General features: G+C 34.8%; 1 protein-coding gene across 1 annotated transcript in view; it reads right to left on the bottom strand.

The window, feature by feature from the left end:
• The window catches only part of LRPPRC (leucine rich pentatricopeptide repeat containing), an 83010-nt gene extending 65727 nt beyond the window's left edge, over positions 1-17283 (bottom strand). Inside the window, exons 1-13 of the mRNA XM_026844617.1 lie at positions 17228-17283; positions 15111-15316; positions 12110-12232; positions 11278-11399; positions 11128-11186; positions 10280-10366; positions 9666-9792; positions 8497-8641; positions 7592-7734; positions 7206-7311; positions 7017-7124; positions 1121-1239; positions 398-491 (exon numbers count right to left, since the gene is read on the bottom strand). Coding sequence (XP_026700418.1) covers positions 398-491; positions 1121-1239; positions 7017-7124; positions 7206-7311; positions 7592-7734; positions 8497-8641; positions 9666-9792; positions 10280-10366; positions 11128-11186; positions 11278-11399; positions 12110-12232; positions 15111-15316; positions 17228-17283 — 1495 coding nt within the window. The remainder of the gene's footprint in view (positions 1-397; positions 492-1120; positions 1240-7016; positions 7125-7205; positions 7312-7591; positions 7735-8496; positions 8642-9665; positions 9793-10279; positions 10367-11127; positions 11187-11277; positions 11400-12109; positions 12233-15110; positions 15317-17227) is intronic.
• Between the last annotated feature and the right edge of the window lie 8116 nt (positions 17284-25399).

Here is a 25399-nt window from a genome sequence, read left to right as displayed (position 1 = left end):
TCTGTAGTACTTCAGAGCCATATTGTTAAGCATCCTGTTGTAATTGATGCTGCAAACAAAAACAATCCTGCACCAATTTAACAGTCATTGTGCAAGGCAAATTATTTCCTTAAACCCCTAAATACAAGAGGATCATAATCCTATCACAATCCCAGCAAAGCTGCAACCTGTAAATATCTTATATGTAAATCTTATGGTCAGGTTTAACACTTAAAAAGAATTTAACCATGACATGTTGTCCAGAATTGATAGTTTCAAACAGTCTGATGTCTCATCATAGAGGACCTCACATAATTAAAGCTTTGCTCATTTCCCATGTATCTTTAAACCAAATATATTAATACATGTAAATCTCAACCTACAACCAATCAACACATGCAACATGAAAAATACTTACATATATCAAGAACATTGTTCAGTCTTCCATGTGCTGCTTCATATCTTATTTCTGCTACAGAGAGTCCAACAGTTTCAAACAGGCAGTCATTTTTCTAGAGATAAAGCAATCAATCATTGGAAGTACACACAGAGACCTTCTGATACTTCATATTTTTATACACTTCCTTCCCAGAGGACACTGGCATTCTTGTCTTGATAGCTGTTCAGAACATGGAAGGTGCTCTACAGAAGTCTACACAGCTAGCTAGGTAAGTTTCTACTGATCAAAAATTATCCAGCTTTTGTATTGAAATCAATTGCAAGGGACAAAGTTACCAAAGGCAGAAAGAGATGAACAGTTAAACTTAAGTCTGCAATTCTGAATTCTTTAACAAGTTTAAAAAAAATAAAAGCACTGGAAGCAACTGTAATGCTTCTAATCCCTAGTAAAAAAAGGTCATCATTCATTTATTTAATTTTCACTTCAGGAAACAGAAAGCTATTAAGTCTTGAGCAAAATATTTTGGTTAGCTCTGAAAAGGAGAAAGAAAAGCAGCAGGAAAAAGACAAAGTAAACAATCAGTGCAGCAACTGTTTCAAAAGTAATCTAATATTCTCAACAGGCTTCATCATACCAACCTCACATTTAGAGCACTGCTGGGATCTAAAGCCTTCACAGAGAACACAGAAAAAAAAAAAGTCATGCCATAGTTATTTTTATGAATTACAAATGTAAACTCACCTTCAGCTGGGCACGGGCAGTTTCACTATCAGCAAAATTTTTAAAAACATAGTTTGTGTACGTTTCCACATCAAGTTCCACCCCCAACTCGTGCATCACTTTGAGGACCTCAAAGATACCTATCAAAGCAAAATTGGTAAGGCTAAACATTTCAGAAAGATGAAAACTTGAGACTCAACATTTAAAAATAAACGCTGCTTTTCAAATAAAGGACTTGTCTCCTCAATTTCCCTCCTTGAAATTGCTATACAAAATCCTGCATTTTAATTTACATGTTAATAAAGTTCTTAACTGTGAAACTTAAAATTCATTTATTAAACTTCTCATTCTGTGCTGTACTATAAAAACCATGAAACTCTTGGCTAGTATGGAAAAAGTTATTTTCTAACACAGAGAATATATGACAGTGACTTTTAGTTATGTTTTCAAAACATTTTTTAGAGCTGTATATCAAATGTTCATATTATCGTGCATAAAAACCAGATCTGAAATATGATGTAAAGTATATAACCAAATTCAAGATAAAAATACATTCTTCAACACATAATACATTTTTAGCTTAGTTCCCAGTATCCAACCCTGATTAGCAAGGCAAATTTTCAAGATTTGTCTCTAAATTTAAAACAAATAACATTTTTGTAAGCAAATAAGGTTGATTATTAACACATCAGCTTCAAACTGGAAATGCAGAGAAAGGCTGGAGTCTCCCAAGCCTGAAGCTACATTATAGCTTTTACAGGGTTCAGATCAATTCACACAACACTGCATATGACTACTGTAGATAGGCATTCGAAGGCAACGGATACTAAAGCTTGATAGTGCAGCAATTAGAGTGCAGAGTTTTAGAGTATAAGACATACTTTCTAATTGCTCACACTCTGCTGATTTGCAGAAACTTCTTACAGTAAAGTAACCCTAGCTAGCAAACTGTGAACCCCTGTCAAAACTAATACAGGTATTATCGTTTTTTGCTGGTCTAAAATTGATTTGTCAGTTGCTGCAGGACACCAGTACCAAACAGCATATGTTTTTTTCAACTTGCATTTCATACTTATTACTTTAAAAATGTAAAGTTTCCCAAAGTCCCTGTCTTTGCCCTGGAGTGCCACCTATGGAAAAGTGACACTTCCATGAATATTTTATGCAGTGCACTATGGTGCAAATAATCAAATGTGAATTCCCTTTGAGCACTTGAAAATACATGCAGGCAAGTCACACTAGATTAAAGTCGCATCATCTGTTCAAGTTTGCCTTAAACAAAACTGTGATTTTGGCTTAGAATCTGAAAAAAAAATATAAATGAAGAATTAATTACAGTAAGTCTTTCTTGATCCCTTTCAAATTGTGACAGCTAGTTTCTATTTCATGTCTTCAGCTTCCCAGAATATGATGAAACCTTTTCAAAAATAATCGTATCTGTATCACTAGGAAGTAATTTGAAGACCAAGAACTCGGGAGATTTGAGTTGAAATTTGTATCAAGAAGAGAGTAGAAAACAGGCTTGTTAAGCATATCCATTCCCTTGTAGAAATCTGTCACAAATGTGACTGAGTACACAAACATGAACTGTGAGTTCCTCAGTAGGACAGGGCACATGTGAAGGTTAGAACATCAGTGAAACAGTGAGATGCAGATTAAGGAGGAATACCAGTAACAATACTGCATGTAAACATATTAAACACAAACTTTAAAAAAATGCTGCCACACAATACTTCATTTCTAAGATGGCTAGTGAACAATTTTGGGGTGAACAGAAGATCAGTGAAAACAAACACAGATTCCTACAGTTTTTCTACCTCTATGACAGCAGAACTACTTTATTATGATATAGATATCTTCCACAATACAAAGCAACAAAACATTGCCAATTCAAAACGCTGTAAAAATTGTCAAATACGTACATGAAATTGGATTTGAGCATTATGTGTGTGGACTTTAACAAATTCTTTGCTCCTCATATTGGAAAATACACTAATCTATTCCTTCTCCTCAAATCAAAGAACAGACTAAAGAAGAGACACAGAAGTGGAGTCACATTTACCTAGAACCACCGGTCTCCCCAACTTTTTTGGGAACACACCCCTAATACATGTATATTTAGAAATTATATAAATGTACTACTGTACTGATGTATTACGCATATAAAACATACACAAAAATAGAATATAAAAAAGGATGAAATAATTCTTTATTTATTAACAGCCCACTCACACCCCAATGTATTGCTTTGCACATCCCTTTGGAGATGTGCTTACTGATCCAGAAAACCGGGTATGACTAAAACCCACAATAAAGTCTTCTGGCCATCTCCCTGCTTGATCAAGAATAGGTTTTTTTTAGATCTGGGGCTAAGATATGTAAGGACTGCAGGACCCAAGTATAATCAAATAATTGAGTGAGTGAAAAGAACAAAAATAGGGAACAAAACAGCCAAACTTCTGTTCTCCTTTTTGTCAGTACTAGAAAGAGCATTCAAACACCTCAACAGAACAGATTCCAGCCTTGAATCAGTACATCGAAGAACAAATACAGAAGAAATGAATTACAAGATGGTCATAATATTTTCGTGGTAGAGCAGAGCAAATTGCTGCTTTTCAAGAAGTAAAAAGGGAGACATGCATTTCAGTCCACTTCTCATTTCCTAAGTTTCTCACAGTAAGTTGTGCCTTCTTCCTAAAGCAGTCTGATCAGAATTTCTAAAGCAGTTACATCCAGTTCCACATGTAAAAGGGCAGTAAAAGTGGGCTTTAAGCATTTTCTAAAGAAAAAAAAAATCACCCTCCAGTTCAAAAAGTGAGGTCACATTCAAGAAAACAGCATAATATTTAACATAGTTTTGCTGTGCTGTTAGTTTCAGATGCACTCAAAGTTCTTTGCCAGAAAAACCTGTCTTCAAAACAGTATTTCAAGCAGTTACTTCATGAAACCACCACCTTTATTACTCTCTGGACTCAGCCTCTAATTTCCCGTATTTCCCAATGTAAAAATTGAATTACCATTCACTAAATGTGCTTTGTGTTGTTACAGTTCATAGAAAACCAAAGTAAAATACACAACTGACTTTTAAAAACTGTCTTTAAAAAGAATATGATTATAGAAAGATGAAGGGGAGCTATAAAATACTCAGTTGCCAGTGTAAATCAAACATTTCTGCTTATTTATACTAGGCCCTCCTGTTTTTAGTGTATAATCTGATACAAGATGTATCTCAGTGCCAGTAACAGTTTCAGACCTACCACGTATTGATCCTTTAAACCCTGCAAGCACTTTCCATTCCTAAAAGCCTAATAGCTTTTATTTAGATAAATACTATGGAAATAAGTAATTATCAACTTATATAACAGATGCACATAAAAGCAGGAATGCCCACCTGAAATTATTTTCCTGTATAAGATGACTGAAAAGAGCTGTCTGCTATTTCAGAGTGGTTAAGTTCTCTACAGTATATTTAAAACTGGCCTTGCTTAGTTTCATTCCTCTTAGCCACCACTTCACAGCTATTTTTCTTTCAAACTCAATTCCACAGTACAGAAGTTAGGGAACTTCCTTTGATATCCATTGTCAGTTTTTGTTATAATAAACATTATATAAATGTGTAATTATTACGATTAATAATATAAGCGTTTGTGTCACATTATACATACTGATTAAGACACTGTACCCTGCAGTGCTAGAGAGGTTGTTGCTTCTCGTTATTATGTCTACATCATATCAGATTTTTAATAGTTTTTCCTCAAAGTTCCTTTCAGTTTTCAGCCTTACCTATACCGAGATGCAAAATTACACACATTAGGCCAGGATTACTACTGTGTAGAGAAAGGAATCATTACTTCGATTTTGGTATGAGATGTGACACAGTGTCTATCTATACTTTTGTTCACACAGCTCTATTATCTTTTGCTGCTAGAAAGCACCGTTCTGTTAATTTACTATCTGCTCTCACCTTTAGGTTCTCACTGCAGCATTATTTTTTGCTCTATGAAACAATTTCAGGGTGGGGTTTTTCACCCCATTTACTTTTCTTCAAGAATATTTCTTGTATTTTTAGGTAGTGGGATGATATTTATTCATATTTTTATTATTAAATTTCAAAAAATGAATAAGAGCTTACACATGGGAAAAAACAAGACAACTTATTTCACTGCAGCAAGAATAATTCCACTGATTCTTCACTGCAGACGAAATTCCTTAGATATTTTCTTATGTATTTTAAGAATTGCGAAATCACTGACTTCTGTAGGTATGCACACAGTAGTAATGCTACCACTTGACAATTCAAACTTGCAGACTAATTACCAGGTTATAAAAACACGTTTGCAAATCCACAGTATTATCATACAGCCATACAGAAGTGTAGGTATCCGATGCCTTTGCAAATATAAAAAGAAAGGCTCTCTAGAAAATGGCAAAGAAGTTTTCTTCTCAATTTGCTTATATGACTTGCAGCAGTAACTACTAGCCAAAGCACAGTCTATTTCTATAGTGGGAGTCCAAATTAAGGCAACTTCTGTCCTTGCTGAAGACCAAAATATGTATGAAAACTTAAGTTGCTCTCTATGGTCAGCTATTGCTTCAGTTTTGGGAGCTATCTAAGAATATCTAAAACCAAAAATACTTTTGACATCTCTTATAACTGTGTTAGTGAGGTAAAGCTTTCCACAGAGTAACGTGGAAAACGTTTTTTTCAGCAGGCAACATGCACAACAGAGAAGTAAAACTGCTGATTCCAACTTACTTACTTTTGGCAACATTATATCTCAAGTTAAGTCACAAAGTACCCAACTAAAACAAGGTTGCCAAAGAACTTTCAAGCATTTGAAAACCTGAAAGACAAACTTGGAAAGTATTCTAGCAGGAACAGAGCCTAAGGAGTTAATAAAAACTGAATATTGTTTTCACAAAGGCTTTTTGAAAAAGACTCGAGACATTTTTATAGCCAGAAACAATTAGGGAATACTTGTTTCAGCATTTCTTCTGAACTGGAATGTGACTGTATATTTAAGATAAAATTGCGATATGAAGAGTCTGCTAAAAGCACTTTTTTTTTGTTTGTGCATTTTGTTTGTCACCCAATGTCACACTAACAACTCTGCATCTCATTCTAAAGCACATTATACTGTGAGATAAGATGAAAAAGACAGTTTTTTGTTTCCCCAAGGGGGAAGTACTTCTGTTAAAAGCATCTTTTTACAATACCATTCTTTCTGAATTACCAATAACGCAAACCAAAGAATTAGATACTGTACTCTCAAATTTAATATTTGTTCAATTCTTATTCATATCCTGTAGGCATCCCCATGTGTAACAGGGGTAAGTATGCTAAATGCTTAAACCTACTTAAGAATCCCAAAGATTGAGCATTTCTGTCCTTCAATCAGTACGCTGTCAGGTCAGGCTCACACGTTCAGCAATGGAAGTTCTCCTGTGTTTTTTATTATAGTAACAAAAGTCACATTTGGCTTATCAGGTAGATGATAAGAAGTTGGTTTGAAAAAAGGATTGGGTTTGCAGTCCAAGAGAACTATTATAACACAACCTTACTTTTAAATTCTTCTCTCAAATTTCAGTTTCTTCAAGAGTAAACTCTGTAAAAGGTAATGAGCAGCAAAAAGAACCAGTGGAAAGCAGAAAGAATGTGAAGAGTTAAAAAGATAATTAAACACTCTTTAACATCTTTCTATGCAAAGGTACTTTAAATTTGTAAACCTGTACCACTATCAAGTAAGAAAGATTTTTTAAAAGTGTTTCTGAAGGCAAAATTGTTTGCAACAAAGTAAGACATGCAGCAAGGTCTTGTTTACTTTCAAGAGTCTGCTGAACATTGTAGCAATGTTTTAATATGGATTTGTGTGCCAGGTTTGCAATAAAGCCAGAGGAGCACTTTCAGATAACTAACCTCCAAGATTCTTCTCTTTCTGGAACACAACTAGCAGTGGCCAGGAATAATGAGGTCTGAGTGGCAAGCCTTCCTCTTTCATTATCTTCATCACATCAATGGCCAAGGCTGAAAACATTCACAAGATAATTAAACAGTGACCAAGTACTTTAATTAAACATATGTAAAATAACTAAACAAGCAGAGTACCTGATTTGTTGGTCTCCAAAGCACAACGCAAAATAAATGGTAATGGTGCTGAGTGCATTTCTGCTTCTTTTAACTCAGTACAAAATTGCTTCAGCTTGTTCACAGGCTGCAAAGAATTTCAAAAATTAAATATATATTTCAGTTTCTCCAATTAATAAGAATATCAGACTCTTCGATGTTTAGGAAATGGATATTACACACGCCAAACATGATTCCTTTGTTAATTTCAATTTACTAAGCAAATTGATATGAAATATTTAAATCCTTCTTTTATTCTTTAAGAACCACACAAAAAATATATCATTTTCCATCTTCACAGTTTCATTAAACTAAATAAACATACTGTTATTATTATATTAAGAAAAAAGTATTACTATTCTGCATACCATATCTCTATTTACACAATGTTGCAAGAAGAAGTTACCGTGGTCCACATTACCACGTGATAAAGGATTAAGAGACTTCAAAATATGGAAACCTATATCTTCAAAGCCATGAGTTACGAGAGTCAAACACAGGTTCATTGCATCTAGCAATTGAAAAGCAGAGAACAACACAATTAAAAAAGTGCATATAACTATTTTTGCATTAAAATACTAAAATTAGTTAAACTAGCAAAATATTTTACAAGAAACTTTAGCATACTTTTAAACATAATTAACCAATCAAAGACTACCTTTTCAGATTTATATTTACCAATGAAATTCACTTATCCCATTAGAAGACCATGCCAAAAATTACAGAAGCATAACCACTGCAGCATGACAGAACACTAAATAATAGAAACACATTTCTAGACACATCAAAAAATGGATGAAGTATAATTAATAGTTATCAATCAGATTACACATAACTGCGATACAAAGTGACTTTAACTGTAAAGAAAACTATATTCAGTTCTTAGTTTCCCTTTTTACGATATTCATAAAGAGCTGTCACAACAGGAATTACAACAGTGTTGTTTGAATAAAGGACTCCACAGTTACAGCCTTCCTATAAAATCTTAATGAAATTTACAGGTTTAAAAAGTGGATAGTTTAACTTTTATAAGTAAATTATTAAAAATGATTTATATTTAAATTTTATAAAATGTAATCTAAAGCAGCACAATTGAATCAACAAACTAATGGCAAAAATATTATATTCCCTAAGTATTCAAGAGAAAAATACAAAATTCCCTATTTTTGGTAACCTTAGTTATTGTTGGGGGAGGAGGGGGAGGAAAAAAAAGAAAACGCTTTCCCTTTCTACCCTGAGTAGCAGAACACTGCTGTAGTAGCCAAGGACATACCTGGAAGTAATTCCTTTTCAAATCGTATGCGTTCTTTAATATCTTCAATGTACTGAGGATATCCAGCCTTGGCAAGGCTAAAAATCACCTGCATCAAAATCCGATCCATAACGTAACCTTCAGTCTTCTCAACCTCTTCTATAGTCTGTAAATGAGCAGAAATTTACCTTTAATAAACTCTAAAGTGACTCAAAACAGGATACATAGGAAAAAAAGCTGGGGTTTTTTCCCCTTTTTTAAAGCCATGGGTTTAGATACATGGAATATGTTTGAGTGAATACCCAAGATCTACAGAGAGGGCCTCAAACACCTTTGAACTGTAAAAAGAAAAAGGGACAGATAAAAGGGATGTAATAGATAGTTTCTCTCTAATATCTAATAACATATGAAAACACCAGAGGTATTCCCATTGTGAGATGACTTTCAAAAGAAATTGCCTTGAAAAGGGGAGAATGATTAATCAAACTTTTTGTTAGTGTTTCTAAGAAGGTTGGTTGATGAAGATCTGTTTAATTTGTAAGTCACAGAACAATATTGTTTCCCACATCCTCTTCCTTGATTTGGTCCTCTCCATCTGATACTACTTATTAAACGCAAACCAATTTTCTTTTCTCGTTCCCTTCCAAATTTAAAAAAAAAAAAAAAAAAAAAGAGAATACTTTAAAAAAAATCAGCTCCACAAAGGGCTGTAAGGCAGCATTATCTTATCCGCACTTCATGAATATCTAAGCTGTTGGTATGAACTCTCAGAAAAAAAATCAGTTTTACTGGTAAGATTCTGTGGCTTCAATGGGAGCTTAAAAAATGGCTCAATGGGAGGATATTCAATAATTACTTCCTGTTTATTTTTCTAAATAAATATATAACTATCCCATGTGCACAATGTGTCTCAAAAAACCTGAATTATTAAATCACCAGCAAACATATCTTCTCACAGTGAAAGGCGACTATCAAAAGATGAGTATTTTTTATAAAGTATGAGACTGCTTTCAGTTAACCAGTTATTCAGATAAAAAAAAAAAACAAACCAAACTTGTTTAATTGGTGTGGACTGGGAGGAAAAAAGTGATGAAATTCAGTATTATTCCTCTTGCATGGATAGAAAGCACTCCAAAGTTAAACTGAACAAAAGATCAAACAAGTTGTATTTAAACTCAAACTTGCAATACCTTTTTGATGCTATCAGCATCACCCTTTTCAGCATACACATTCAGAAGAGATAAATAGGTGTCTGGACCCGGTTCAACACCAGCCATCCTCATCACTGAAAGGATATTTTCTGCACTTTTCACATCTCTAAAAGAATTCAAAAGAAAGACCCTCAGTAGATTTAATCATAATAATGTTTATTGTGACTTCCACATTTCCTCATTAAAATAATTAGAATTGTAAACAAAGACTGCAACAAGCATAGTGAAACTTATTTTAAGTAAGAAAATCCTGAAAGGTGAAAGTGCAAGGACTTTAATTATTGTGTTATTTAAAATACTCTTTCAACAGTTGGAAAAGTTCAAAATTAAGTGCAGATTTTTTCCAAACAGCACAAAAGTACAGTAATTTATCTTGAAATCCAAGATTTTCAGACAAGAAAAAAATATACTTCCTTTGTTAAATATCCCTGTTTTGCTTCAAAAATCTACAAAAAGAGAGTCTTGTACATATTTATTATTCAAAACCATCACACTATTCTGCAACATGTAATTTTTCTGTACAGTATCACTCTATATTGTAGTAGAACTAAAAAAAAAAAAAAAAAAAAAAAAAAAAAAGTATTAAACATTACCCTGATCTTGCATGACCTTTCACAAGGCTACTGAATACTGCCTCAGTGATTGGGAGATCTTTGTTCTTCATAAATCCAAGAATCTCACTGTAAAATACAAAACAATGAATGATTAGATAATTGTTTCCTTTGAAAAGAGATTAGGTATTTTTTTTCCTTTGAAAAGATAAACTACTGAGATATTGCTGCTCACTGGACAAGTACTGCATCATCAAACAAAACCAAATCCTGATGTCACTGAACAATTACATTTGGGGATGCGGCATAATATGCTCATAATCTGGTCATTTTCATTTTTTCAGATGAATTGTATTCTTCAGCTTGAAATATGCAGACACAAGGATGGGACTGGGTTGTTTTTTATTTTTATCTTCCTTTTACTTATTTCTCATGCCCAGCAATCGCTGTTGTAACTTAACCTTGCTAAAATTAAGATGTTAGATATCCAGCAAGACCTGTGTAACAACAACAAAAAATAATTACTCCTTAGCCCACTTAGTTAAAATGTCTTTCCCAGTAGCCATTTTCTTACATAGGCAGTAAGCCGTCATAACCTCACACTTTTTCGTGTCGGTTCTAGAAATGACAAAACAAGTTATTTTCTCAACAACTTGAATACAATTTGATTTGAACACACTGGTCTATCATTTATTTTTATTTTGCTTGTGTAGGTTCCAGATGTCTCTAAGAAACTGCTCTTTAGTGCTTGGTTAAAATATACTTAAAACCCTGTCTTTGCTTTGCTCAATTTATAAGAATTACACTGAAATGAGTTTTAATATTAATGGTAGGGAATATGAGAAACAGATTCTGTGGAAATCCCTTTAAACATAAATGCAAAAGAATACCTCGCTCCTTCAATGTCACCCTCATTGCAGTAAGCAGCAATCAACCTTTGGTATGTAACCTACAGAAAACAAAAAAGAGGAACTTAATGATTTCCATGCAATAAATAGATACTACTATTAAGAGTGAAGATATCATAAAAGGGTACCTACTCGATTGGGCTGCACATTAGCTTCCTCCATTCTGGCTAAGAATTCTGTCGGAGAAAATTTGTGCTCGTTCTGAAGGTAGACTTTAAGTAAAGCATTATAATGGCTTGTATCATACACAGCACCTAAGGAAATATTTCAACCAGAGTGAGTGAATATAGATTCTCTAAATTCAACATGATTTTATAGCTTTCTTAGGTAATTAATTTCATATAAATTTTATTCTGTATGAGCTTTATGTATAATCAGACTGCTTCCTTTCATCCACCTTTGCAATACCAGACTATTTAACAGCACATATGTTTATAAAAGGCTAAAACATAACAAAAGCACAGTAACATCAATGTTTGTATGCATGCTATTCCACAGTCTCTATGGCTGTATTTACATTACAGATTCAGCAATATTACTATCAAACAGCAATTCACCTATGCAACATCTACAGATAAATGACTAACTTAAAATTTAAGAAATCATCTGATAAAATATCCAGCAGCACTAGGATATCAGCCCACCAGATATCAGGGTAGTATCTAACAGAGAAGTAAAATTCATTCTTCCAATAATCAGAATCAAGCAAAAGTCCAATTTAAGTATCTTACCAAAAAACTATCTTTAGATTTATTACTAACACCCCTAGATGTCAGTATAACTCCCAGAATAGGAAACAGGTCTCTCACCTGAATAAAAAACCCTAGCATTTATTTGGTAATGAGTATTTGCTGTTATAATCTAACATTTAAACACCATTAAAATACATTCAGTCTTCTGTTACAAAGACAGTAACTAAAGCACATAGCTCTTCTTGCAAGAGGGACTAACAAAACTAACTTACCCAGTTCTTTCATCTTGTCCCACATCATATGGGCTAGTTCTGTTCTTTCAGGTAACAATACCTCTGGTAAAAGAGTACCACAACTTCGCAGCAAAAGCAAGGTCTGGTTACTTCCTGGACACCCTGCAAGTGGAACACAACCACAAGTTTCTTTATAGTTATGCATTTAATATTAGAAAGAAGATTCGAGACTGACCCACTGAAATATTTAAGCATTTTGTATAGAAAAGAATCTTCTCCAAGACTGAAGATCTTTACTGAACAGTATACCCAAATGATTAAACAATGAAAATATTATGTGCTGCCATGAAAAAGATTCACAATTAAAGATGCCATTTAGTATAATAACAAGCTCAGCTGAGCAGAAATTTTAAAAAATACAACACAAAATACTAAACTCGGATGATCTAGCCCTTGAAATTTCCCAATCCAACATCCATACATCATTTAATCCTAACAGGGACATAACTTCCTGTTAAATTTCTAAAACTGCAACATACTTTATACCAATTCCTTAGTACTCCAAAACTGGTATTCAGAGACATCCCACATTTACATTTACACTTCTGCCCATGCTCAACATAAAATAAATGAGATCATTTACATCTAGAGAATAGTGAAAGAAACTGTAAGAATATCTACCTTCTCTGACTTCTACACTAACCTGAGAATATTGAAAAAGTAACTATTATCTCATCTGTCTCCCTTGGACTTCACTACCACTCCTGAGGCAAAGTAAGGCAGAGCTGCAGAATCTATCAGAAACTGGAGACACAAAAATTTTTTCAATCACATCTTTATATGCAAACCCAGCAATTTCTAATAAAAAGGAGAGTTTCTTTAGAAAGCAGTACACCATAAAGAAAAAAGAAAAGAATACAAAAATGTTGTCTCTTCCTTTCCTATCAAAGAGAAAGGTATACTTCAATATTACCTTCAGTAATTGCATCTAACAAGAAGCACAATAAATATTCACATACAACATAAACGATGAAAAAAAAAGTTTTCTCTCTGAGACATACATGCAGACTTGAAATATTCAAACTTCCAAAATTAGTTAATGTCTAAAGCATCACTAATGCTTTCTAAGTTACTTCCAAATCATCATGCCAACACTCCAAAATTGTGTACAGCCCAGCGTTGCCAGTAAAGATACCTTCAGCTGCTGATGATCACTCTAAGTGTAATTTTCAGTTATAGAGGGCTGTAGAAACATCTATACATACTGGTAAAATAAAGTAAAAAACCTCAACGGCAGAAAGCTATATGCCATCTAGAATCAGATTTTCAGGTACCAAAAAAGACCAGCAAATCTAGGATATCACATGTTTCAAGAGCGCAACCTACAGCAGAAAAGTTATTTATACAGAGTAAACTTCTAAGGGAAGAAACACGGGCAGTAGGGGGTTAAAAGTAAGAAATAACAGGAAAAGAAATAAGTTAAAACATTGAGAGGGAGCAAGTACAAATTCCAAATGGGGAGTTGGACTTGGATTTGACTAACCTTTAAATCCCTGCATACAATTAGTTCACTCAATATAATGCTGATATATGTCGGCCTTTCACAATACCAGTGTTACATTAGTGACTGAATAGCTTGAAAGGCAAAAGAAACAGGAAAAGGTTTGGAAGTATGAGTATGGAAAGGTGTAGGACAAGATCTACAGCAGTGACCTTCTTTGGGCATTTTTCCTGTTGTAATTAGAAATGGAAGAACAATACAAACACAGACAAATCATTTTAGGACATCAACAGTAACTAACCTCCCACACTTGTGCTAAATTAGTTTTCAACATTATTAATAAAAAAAGGACTGAATTTCTCACATGAAAACATTTGTCATTTCTTTTAATAGCATCCTAGTTAAATCTCTTGAAGTTCCACACTTTTTTAAATATACTTACACAGCTGAAGGAAATCACTATAAGCAATTAATCTTTTTGTTAATATGACTTCCTAAAAACTGTGTAACTAACCAAAGATCATGAAGAACTGTGATTTGCAGGTAAGCTTAGAGACATACAATTCTTGCCAAGGCACAGTCACAAATTATAAGTTTATACCTAAAAAAGACAAAGCAGTTAGAATCAGAAAGGGCATCACAAGAAAAAAACAAAACAAAACAAAAAAAACAACCCAGCTCAACAGAGAGAGAACATGAATTGAAGACAACTTTTAAACAGTGAAATGCAAAACTTTTTTAAAAGTGCAATCCCAGGTATACAAGCTATTAACAATCCAGAGCATTACACAGCAAAGTTTAAAACTAAAACTAAACTACGTGCTGTCAGTGATAGATACTGGCAGTAGTACTTGGTGAGTATATTTAGCAAGTATCTCCATTGACTCACCCTAGCTGGTACCAAACCTCATAAATTGTGGTACCTGGTTTGCAAAATATTAATATACTGTGGTTATTTTTAGTCAATGGGGCATTGAATCTGTGAAAACAAACAATGCCTCTGCTGTTTGTTTTATTCAAAAAAACCCCAAACCTTTCTTGTCCTGAATAAGCACAGCTACCTGGGAATGCGGAAAATTGGGGATCACCTCTGTGTTTCCCTTTGTAGTGCCATTTTAGAACAAATAAACCATGTTGTCCTTAAGAGGTTATTACAGACATTTTAAAAATATACAGTATAAAACAGATGGATATGATCCCTGTTCAGAGTGCACAATGAGGAAGGTGTAACATTACCAGATTAAAAATCCAGAATAGGCAAAGCAATATGATAAGATTTCTTAGAAGTACACTGAATTTTTACAAAGGCTTATAAATGCCCAAAGACATAAAAAACCTGGAAAAGTAAATGTGTGCATTCAAAGCATAATACTATCTTTAAAGCATTTAAAGTCTGTTCATCAACACATGCAGCAGATTAAACAACACTCAAAAACGAAATATAAATTAGATCATTCAATTAATTTCCTTGGTTTGCTGAATCGTTATATTGTAACTTTAAATTTAGCTTTTATTTTGTTTTAATTGGAAGCAACTTACCTGTTTTGCATATTTCATGGAAGATTTTTAGTAGAAGGGTTTTACGGATGCGGCCAGTTTTCCTGACAGAGTTATCCAGTTTATTTAATGCCCAGTCAAACTGCCAGGTCCGTCTGGTTTGAATTTCTGAAATTGGTTCTTCTTTAACACTTCCCTCCTGTTGAGGTGCAACTGTAAGGAACCTGATTTGGTACATAATGTTTCTGCTTAAATAAAAAACAAACAAACAAACAAACAAATAGATATTACACTTCTATGAGTCATTTTGCAAATGCACTAGTCACACAACGTCAAAAAGATAATGCACTTCTTGCTGATGAACAGTTTCTCAAAAACATTCCATATTAATATAAGCAGACAAATACATGTGATTCATTTCAGTGTCTTTCTACTTAAAAAGGCATAGTCATGTATATTTTCTCACAGTGACAACTGTTTCTCTGAGATTTTCAGTTGGATCACCTCATGAGTTAAATGCTTCAAATACTATTCCCACAAAAATAAAAATTTTGAAGTTGTCCAAGTGCTACAGAAGTCTATTGTCCCATTATGGCTTCTCACAAAAGCTTTCATATGCTTTTGAAAAAAAATCACTCCAAGAACAGTCAGACACCTCTTCTAGAACACAGGAAATCAAGGCAGCAAATTATTTATCATTCTTTTAAATTTAAACACACAAAAAACTAATGCAGAGGCCAGTGCTTTAGACAATGGCTTGAAGAATAACAGGATCATTCTCCATTCTGCAGACTTTACATGAACAAGTGTGAAGCAGACATCCTGCAATGTAAACCAAACATCACCACTGGATTTATGTAAATATTTATTTTCTCAAAATAAAGTTTGACAACAGCAAGAAACATAATGTGAAAGTATTCTTATTTCCAGCTAAACTATAAGCACTTGGCTTGCTTTTTTTTTAAAAAAAAAAAAGAACAAGCTGATGTACATAAGAGAATAGTGTTTGTGCCACAGTGGAATCATGAACAGCCTGTGCAGGTAAAAATACCATTACACACAATTGATTTACAACTGCATAAAATAAGCCAGACTATCCTCCTTCAGAATCCTATACAAAGGAAGTTAATACATGCTGGATGGCAAAAAAGATTGAGCAACTTATGAAATTACCCTGCCTCATCTCTGGCTCTCTAGACAGCTCCCAGCTCTTCAACTAAATTTCTGCAAGGTCTCCAGATTAGTTTAAAAAAAACCTAGTTGTTTTACTCCCTGCTGTTACAGATTCTGGAGGAGTCCTATGCAGTAATGGCAGCACTTTTTGTTGATGCGTCTTGTTGTAACAACCAAATGAGATGTCTACAACTTTAACTCTTTAATAACACATAAATAGCAATACTCAACTATGAGTTAGCCACTGGATAGCTAGAAGAATTAATGTAGTGATTGCAAGTTCTTTAACTATTTTTTCTTAAAGATACAGATTTTATAAAGAAAATGGTATCATCCACTCATACACCCACTAAAAAAAGTATTTTCAGAATACTTTGTCATGTTGGAAAAAAATGCTTTGGAAGCAAACAGCAACACAGGGCTTACTTTGTAAACACAGAAATTGACACTTTGATTTCCATTAACAATCAAAGTGCAAGTGGACAAAACTCCTGATCTTCAGATTAAATTTGAAATGTCTTTTTCTATAAAAATCTGCTATTGCTTTTAGTATTTTGCAAGTTACTGGATTAGATTTTATGCCATATAGCACACTTTTAACCAAAAACTGATATCTACATTTCTTAGCTTAAATCCCACACTGTTTTAAAAAGCCCTCTTTGTAAGACTCTCCACATAGCAAAAGTTACAAACATTTTAAATCACTTGTATAGCTTTTTCAGATTAAGTATGAAGATAAAAACAGTACGTGAATGCTCAAAATATGCTGGTTAACAGCATGTGAGGACTCTGCACTTTCATTTGTTACTAAATTCTCCCTGCTTAGAATTTAGCATGATGCTGTTGCAAACATAAATTTAGAATATTATACTGTATCAATTGCCACAGTTACACACTGTAAAATACTATACTCTTATCTGAAGTGTTATTTTTATGCACTAACTGAACCTGATGAAAGATCAGCAGAATTGGGCATTTCTACTTACCCCTCCACACCATGTATTATCAAATATGGTACTGGTGTTTCTGTTAATTTATACATTTTAAGGAATGTCAACACACAAGTCCACGCTTCAGTTTTAGAAAGACAGGGGAAAACAGTATAAGAGTATAAAATAACCTGAGGAACTCTTACGCCTCCACTAGCATCCACCAATTAAATTACAATTATCAATCTGAAATACAATGTCTAGCATAAGACTCGGATATATCTTATCATCTGTATGCTTTCAGCATTTGAATAAAATACACTTTCAGCATGATTTAAGGCACTGAGTAATACTAAGCCAATCCCACAATAAGAATTTGTTAAAAATAACTGGCTTCAAAAGCTGGATGAAGGGCATCTACTGTCTTGAATTTGGTTCTTAGCACTACAAATCAACTATTAACACAAAACTTAAAAGAAAATAAAGAAAAAAAGAATGCTAAGAACTCACTGTTCTAAAAGATGAAAGACTGAGCAGACCAGACAGTCAATGTCCAAATAAATGCAAACTTAAGGGACACAGTAACAGGTTTGATTTCAGATAATCAAGTGAAAGAAAGAAGAATGCAGTAGAGACAATTAATGGCACAACCTCCCCAGAAAAAGAAGCTAACAAAATTAAGAAGTTATCCATTACAAATCTTCAAGTCCCTTGTTTGATTCTTTAATTTTTAGAAGCTGAGAAAGAACACATGATCAAGGGGAATTAAAAAAAAAAAAAAAAAGGCAAGGACAAAAATCAAGGCCATGTTAACCATTTCAGTCAGGAAGTCATATAAAGAGGTTACAGGAAAGGCTTCCAAATCCAAGATGATTTTTTTAAAAAAATATAGATCATACACTGTTTAACGTTCAAAAAATGTTAACTGCAACTGTACTATGTAAGTTTTACCATGACTAAATTATAACAAGGAGATGGGTGTGCAAGTGAGAATAGGAAAGAATGAGCTAAGTAATTTCCGGAAACATTAAGGTATGTTATATTTAAGACACATTAACAGAGTTTACTCAATCCCTAGTCCTTTGGAATTGCCTTCAAAAATTCATGAAAGTTCTAGAAAAAGCAGAAGAATAATCAGTATAAAATATGGACTGATATACCAGCTTCTGGCATTATGTTACCTGACAATAAGCAAAACAAGGAGATACAATGTACTTCTAGTTACAAAAATATGGGTGCAGTAGTTGTTTAAAAAATATTAATAATAATTAAAATATATATATAAAAACTAAAATGTGCTGATCAATGTTTGTTGCAAAATTGGGAATATATTTTGTGAGACCCTCAGCTATGTCCTGACCCAAATGGGACACGACTGATATGACCCATGCCCATTCAATGATTTCATTAACTATTTGGATGATATACGTTAATAAACTTACACAATTTACAGACAACACCATAATGGTTGCAAACTCTTAGAAGGAGAGCCTCAGACTTCAAAGTCATCTTGATTACTTGAAATGGTTTGAAATCAACAAAAAGGAAATTCAATACATACCAAAGTTGAGCATTTTGGACAAAAAAATGCATGCAGAAACTTAAAATGATGTACAATTGGCCAGACAGCAGTACAACTGAGAAAGTACTGAAAATAAGCCACCACTAAACATGAAACATCATGCAGCAAAGAAGAAAAATGCAAACCTTCAACTCCTAAGAAAAGCAATATAGATAAAATACAGAGAATCATTCTGCTTGTCATGGTGCATTTACTCACAAAAAAATAGGTTTAAAAGACTCATCTATCCCATCCCACTCTCCAAATGGAGAAGCAACTGTACCCAATCCATCAGGCATCACACTGGTAAAATTAATTGTGGCAATATTAATTGTAATTAAATATTAGAACAGGATAAGTTCTAGACAGTCAAATTTTATCACTTGGAAACTATGAAATAAGATTAGGAGTGGAAAAACCCCAAAATCTATCACATATGACCTTGGCACTGCTGATCCTACCTCAGTGCTAGATGTTAGATTATTTAATCTTACGATGTAACCATATTTTTTCAATTACTGTAATTAACTTTGTCCAGAATTAAATGCTATGCTACACAGAAAAATGCATGATACTTCTCCAAGTACTGCAATGAGTGCCAAGTATTTACTGTTAAATGGTATTTTAAAATTTTCTCCATGTGAAACATTATACTTGCAAGTACATGAAGCTGCTCAATAAACTTCAAACCTGTTTGGATCAGCAACCTGATTCTTCCCCAACATGTGCAATTTCTCTTTATTGTGCTTCAGAACTGTGTTTTTTTGTAGCTAGCCAGAGAAACTCAAAAGGATATATTAAGTCCTATAAAGTGATCTCTCTCCTACTCCCACAATCACAAGCCTAGAAGTAGCTTTCCAATATTTGAGCTTTTACATAACTGTACCATTAGACAATTTTCAGCTTTGTGTCTACAATGGTGAGGATTAAAAACATAGACCTTGCCTACATCAGAGAAATTAACCAATTATGTGTTTGCAATCCCAACACAGAACCACCCACCATTTAGCTGTAACTTTTCATCTCCAATTTAGCTTACAATGTCTAGAAAGTAGACGAAGATAAACTCATAAAAAACTCATGCTGAGATGAAGTATGCATGGGGAAGTTAACTAATAAAATATTCCTAAATTTGCAATTTACGAGAATCCCAGTACAGTACTTAACATGTACTTACATGCTTTCATTTCTAGAGCAGACCTAGAATCTAGATCTAGGCAGTGCCTTTGATTTCCTAAAGGTACACATGTTAAACACCTGTCTGAGTAAAAAAGTGTCTCATCTTTCCCAAAACTCCAAAAGTAGGTGGTTCCCTGGCAGTAGCAGCACGGGAAATTTTACTTTCTGTAAAACCCGCCCAATTTCAAACATTCAAAAAAGGATTACAGAACTACCATAAGGATATTTGCCTCCCTTTATCAGAGCCACACTAAGGTAGTTGTTATGCTTTTTCTAAGAAAAGTAGTGCATATTTTGTTAAGTTCTTTCTAAACTAAACAGGCAAAACGTGTAGGAAATAAGGTTTCAAAATATGAGTCATGCTTAAGGTAGAATAATGGTAAATTTAAGAGTTAAGATTCATTACTATTCATAAAACCACTACAGACTTAACATGAGTTAAATTTACTAAATATAAGACTAAATATACCACCTGAGATCCCAGCATGATTCACATGGCTACTAAACAGTATTTCCCCCAACTTACTATGGTCACATACGAAAAAAAAGGCTACAATGTTCAGGCCACTGTACCCTTGTTTCAATGAGATGCAGTAGGATCCTAGAAGAATGGAAAAAATTTTGGTTTTTCATTTAGACTATCTATTTAGATATTCTTAAGAGAGTATCTAAAAATTTTGTCTGATGCACAAGAACAAAAGCAGAAAAACCTTGATTTGTGCTATTTCTTATCTAGACATTTTATATACATTGGTAAAACACATACAACAGTGCAGTTTGTGCAAATTTACTACAACAGAACATTGCTTCAGTATTACCAAAAGCAAGTCTAGCGAATGGCTCCTCTGCATTTAAAGTCTGTTAATTCTATCATTTTGCTAATGCTAGGTAATAAAGCACTCAATTCTAGATTTTTGTCCACTGGTGACGGATTGCTGAGTACAACAGTGAATAGCCAAAAGCAACTTGCTTGCAGCTAATTAAAATAAAATAATCAAAAAGTAGCATGCAATAAACCATGAATCATTTGGGGTTTTAACTTATGGCTTATCCAAAGCTCAAATCAAAACCCTCAGATCTAAACCGAGATTCTTTGAAAGGGTATTCTTCCCATCTCACCAGCATGCTTCAGTCTTGTACAAACACACCACAATGTACGAAAAGTCTTTACAAAGACAACTTGAAAAGCATTGCACATGGTACTCTCTTATCAACTTCCTCAGCAAACACTCCCCTGAACAGAACACAGATCTTACCAAAAGCAGGCTTCACTACAGCACAATTTGCTGTCTGAGCAGATGCTCTTTTCTCTGTAGTCATGAAAACTGTTATTTAAACTCACTGGAGAGAATATCAAACTAATTAAGTGACAGGAACGCCAAAGATGCCTTGCGAGACTTGCAATAGAGATTTCACTTGATTTTCCAGCTATATGTTTATGATGTATGTATTAAGATCCTAATTCTCCTTTTCTCCAAGGACAGATAGGATGTTGACCTCAGGATGAGTGTCCTGGCGCTCATACATCTAAGAGGGCAGTTCAGCAGTACAGCTGAACTGATCTAGTATCACAGTCGTCACAGCGGGTTCCCTCTTCTCCTTTTGCCTGCGGTCCCACTCTTTTTGAGTTCATCAGATCCTTACCTTTATAATAAAATCCGTCCACCTGTCAGAAAACTTTTCCTTGCAGTCTAGCAAATTATATCATCTAAGTAATAGGTCCAAGGAGCACCCTGATTTAGAGCAGGACAAGCTGGCCAGCAATGGAAGGATGGTCAGTGAGAGAAGAACGGAGCCAATAGCCTTCTTCCCAGCACTAGCTTTCCCACAGCAGCAAGGTGTACCATCAAACCATAACATAATCACCTAGAGTGTGTAGAATAAAGTCCCCAAAAGATATTCTAATGTTACTTCAAAATCAATTGAGAGGTTACAGCATTCTCATCAGTCAGCTACATGCAGCAGATTTAAGAATCTCTACCCTTAAGTGAAGCTTCTGTGAACAAAGTTCCAGTAAATAATCTGTACTACCTAAATCAGCACGGTGCTAAAGCGTGCTGTTCTAGATCTGAAGTTTGTTGTATTCATCTGTCAGCTTATTTATCTTGTCATAATTGCATGCCACGAGAATGATGACATATAGCTCAGTACATTTCACATTTCATACTAGAGGCAGACAAGTGAAATACTAAATTTGGTTTAGATCTAATTTTCTATGAAATGCTTCTCAACCACTCAATGCCATCTGATATCCATGTACTGTCCTAATCTATTTTCAGAAGTTTATATTTAACCAACACAAAATTAAATGGGAAACACTCCCACAGTATATTGCATTGGCTCAACTATGGTGTGAAACAGTACCCATCAGTCACTGCAGGGAGACCACCTTAATCTTGCATATCTACCCTGTCCGACTGTGGTCAAAGTTGTCTCTCCACCATAGGTGCCCTTCAAAGTACTGACACATAATTTGAAGCCTTATTTGCATGAAGAACAGCTTCTCTGTCCACTGCATATCATACTGGCACTGAGCAGAAAAGCAACGTATTCTGAATCTGTAAAATTACACAGGCATAACAAACAGTCCAACCATCACTTCTGTACTCTACAGTTCAGCAGTGGTAGTTAGGCCTTTCCTAGAAAAATCAGAGCAATATGAGGCTTTGTTAAAATCTCTGCTTTAATATGAATGGTTGCAGTTTCACATCTCTAAAGAAATTAACAGATTTGCAACTTTTCTATAACCACTGTAATCAATGTGTCAAATCTGCCTCTGAACTGACTTGATTCTAAAGCAACTGTAACAAGCACATAGAAACTTATAGTAATCTACCCAGTTGTCTTCTGAAATGCTAGACTGTTTTTGTTATTTATTTACTCTTTAAAATGTGTTTTTTTTCCCCCCACTATTACAATTAGAACTTCATCAACAGACTCTGGAATTTACTGCAGCAAACTACATTTCACTCTCAAAATACCATTTCAAGACCTGAACAATGAGTACAGCAAGTCTAAATGATGTCCATGTCATTCTATTCTTCAAAACAGGTCAATTTCCAGAAGTTAAAGCTTAGGTAAAAAAAACCAAGTTATTTACGATTAACAAAAAAAATTATATTATATGCTTATACATGCAATTTCAGCTCATAAATGTTACCTCTGCTTTACGCTCTGGTCCTAGAGCATCACTTGTGCACTAGGATGCGTTGACCCACATAGTAAAGTGACAGTAAGACAAATATTTTAGAATAAATATATACTTAGGAATGAAATTACTGGACAGAAAGAACGTACAAATTTAGGTGTGCTGCTCAGTCCTACTCCAATGTAACTCACAGTTTAGACTGAAATCTAAAAACTGTGAAATAAATACTGCTGTCATTTCCTGTGAAAGGTGTTTGGTGGAGAACCCTTTCTCATGGCTAACTAAACCTAGCCTGAGAATTAAAGAGATTTTAGTGTTAATCAGTAAACTATCCCACATATGACCCTACTTATACTTGAAAATACAGAAGAGTATACTTTGGTGCAAGAAAAAAATATCATGGTGGGGGGAGTAGAAAAGCAACCAAATATTCAAAACCCAGCTGTTGGAGACAAATTACCATCGCATAAAACACTAAGTCCTTTCTAGGAATGCAGTCAAAAAAAAAAAAAAGCACTGTTTGTCCTTCAAGTTGTATGTAAAGTTCTGTGAACACTACATCTTACAACAAACTAATTTAGGAAATTAAGCTTCCAGTTGATGAAAAAAAAAAAAGTATCAGCTGGATTACCACAAAGTAGAAAAGTTCATTTGTGACTTGACACTAAATGCATGGTTCTGCTGCCAGCCATACAGCAGATGTCTTCCCAGTTCCGGGTCTTTCCTGCACAAGTCTACTCCATCCCTCACATCAACTTCAGCATGTAATGATCTGTTGCACTTCAGTCACTAAAACCAGCAGAACACTATATACCTTTTTAGGTAAGATCTGTCAGACTACTGAATCAAATCAGCTCACAATAGGTTCGACAACCACTAAAGCTGGTGTGGGTAGCAATAACCTCCTTATTTTGATGGTGAGACTTCCCCCTAGGAGTTCTCTATTGCTGACTCTGTTCCCATCCCTTCTCCTGATCCAGCTCTGGAACTCACAAAGTCCTCTGCTGAACATATTTATCTAATTAGAATGGCGGAAAACTGTTCTGGCTTTCTACCAGGCACTAAATTTACATTGACTTAGGAGGGACCACCAGAGCTACAACGAGGCACCTTCCCACCCACCTGCACTGGAACCTCACTAGGTTTTGCAAACACTGGAAGAAATACAACATTCATATCCTTGGTGGAAACAGGTCTAAACTTCTATTTAGCTAGGCATTTATATTTACAGATTATTTATAATTATTTTGTTTATGCAAATTATCACAGAAAAGTCATTTAACATAAATGAAAGCTAACTCATTCCCAAAACCCTGTTTTAAGACTTAAAAACTGGACATGGTGGAAAACAAAATCTAACCCCATCAGGGCTCAGAAGTCATAAACAAACCTCTCTCATTCACAGAGCGTGTAAACAATGAACTAACCCCAGTGTTAAAAAAAAGTTTGCACAAATCTTTATGTAGTTATAACACCATACTCACTACAATAAATACAAAAAATAAAGACCAAATTCTTTGACCTAACTACAATTTTGACAAGGTGCTTCCTTCTTAGGACAAGTAATTAAGGAAAAAATTATAGAAGCAACTAGCTTGCCTGTATAACAGAACTCCAATATCACACTCATGATTAAAAAAAAAAGTGCAGGCAAAAGACCCTGAAATACTGTGTCTCCTACAAACATGGATTCTGACATGTTTCTTCATGTATTCGGGGCTGAGACTTTTGCACTTCTACATCCAAGACCTATGCAGCCAACATAAAAAGCATCCCAAAAGTAGATCTGCAGTGCACCACCACTGGAAAGAAAGCTCAGCTCTCTGAAAACTAACTTATTATTATTATTAAGAAAAAAAAAAAAAAGTATGTATTCCAGTTAAGGAGAGATTGTGTTTTTAAACTTCCTGCGGGGCATCAACGACATATTAGTGTGGTCAAAACGGTGACAGGGATGCACATAGGCGGGGTGAGTTTCCACCCTACATGCCTGATGGAGGAGAGGGAACCACAGCAAAGGAATTAAAATATTCCTCCTGATCACAGACACAGCCGAGCGATGAGCACAAGGAATAAGACTTGATGGCACCTGCGCGGATAATCCCTGCTGACCTCCGCCTGCTCTCTCCCCTCCTCCGCGCTGTCTACCCCGCTACAGCAGCACCCTCCGGGGCACGGTGCCCCTCGCTCTTCCCGGAGGAGAGCTCTCGCCTTCCGATTGAGCCCAGCGAGGCCCCGCTGCGGAAGTGGCGGCCCGCCCTCGCCGACACAGCCGGAGGGCACTGGGGCTCCGCCGCGGCCTTTGCCCCCGAGCTAAGCCTGCCGCGCACACGCGGCGGCG

Source organism: Athene cunicularia (assembly GCF_003259725.1).
Source record: "Athene cunicularia isolate RWA chromosome 3 unlocalized genomic scaffold, athCun1 chr3_part1, whole genome shotgun sequence".
NCBI lineage: Eukaryota > Metazoa > Chordata > Aves > Strigiformes > Strigidae > Athene > Athene cunicularia.
This window is presented reverse-complemented; position numbering and strand designations above follow the sequence as displayed.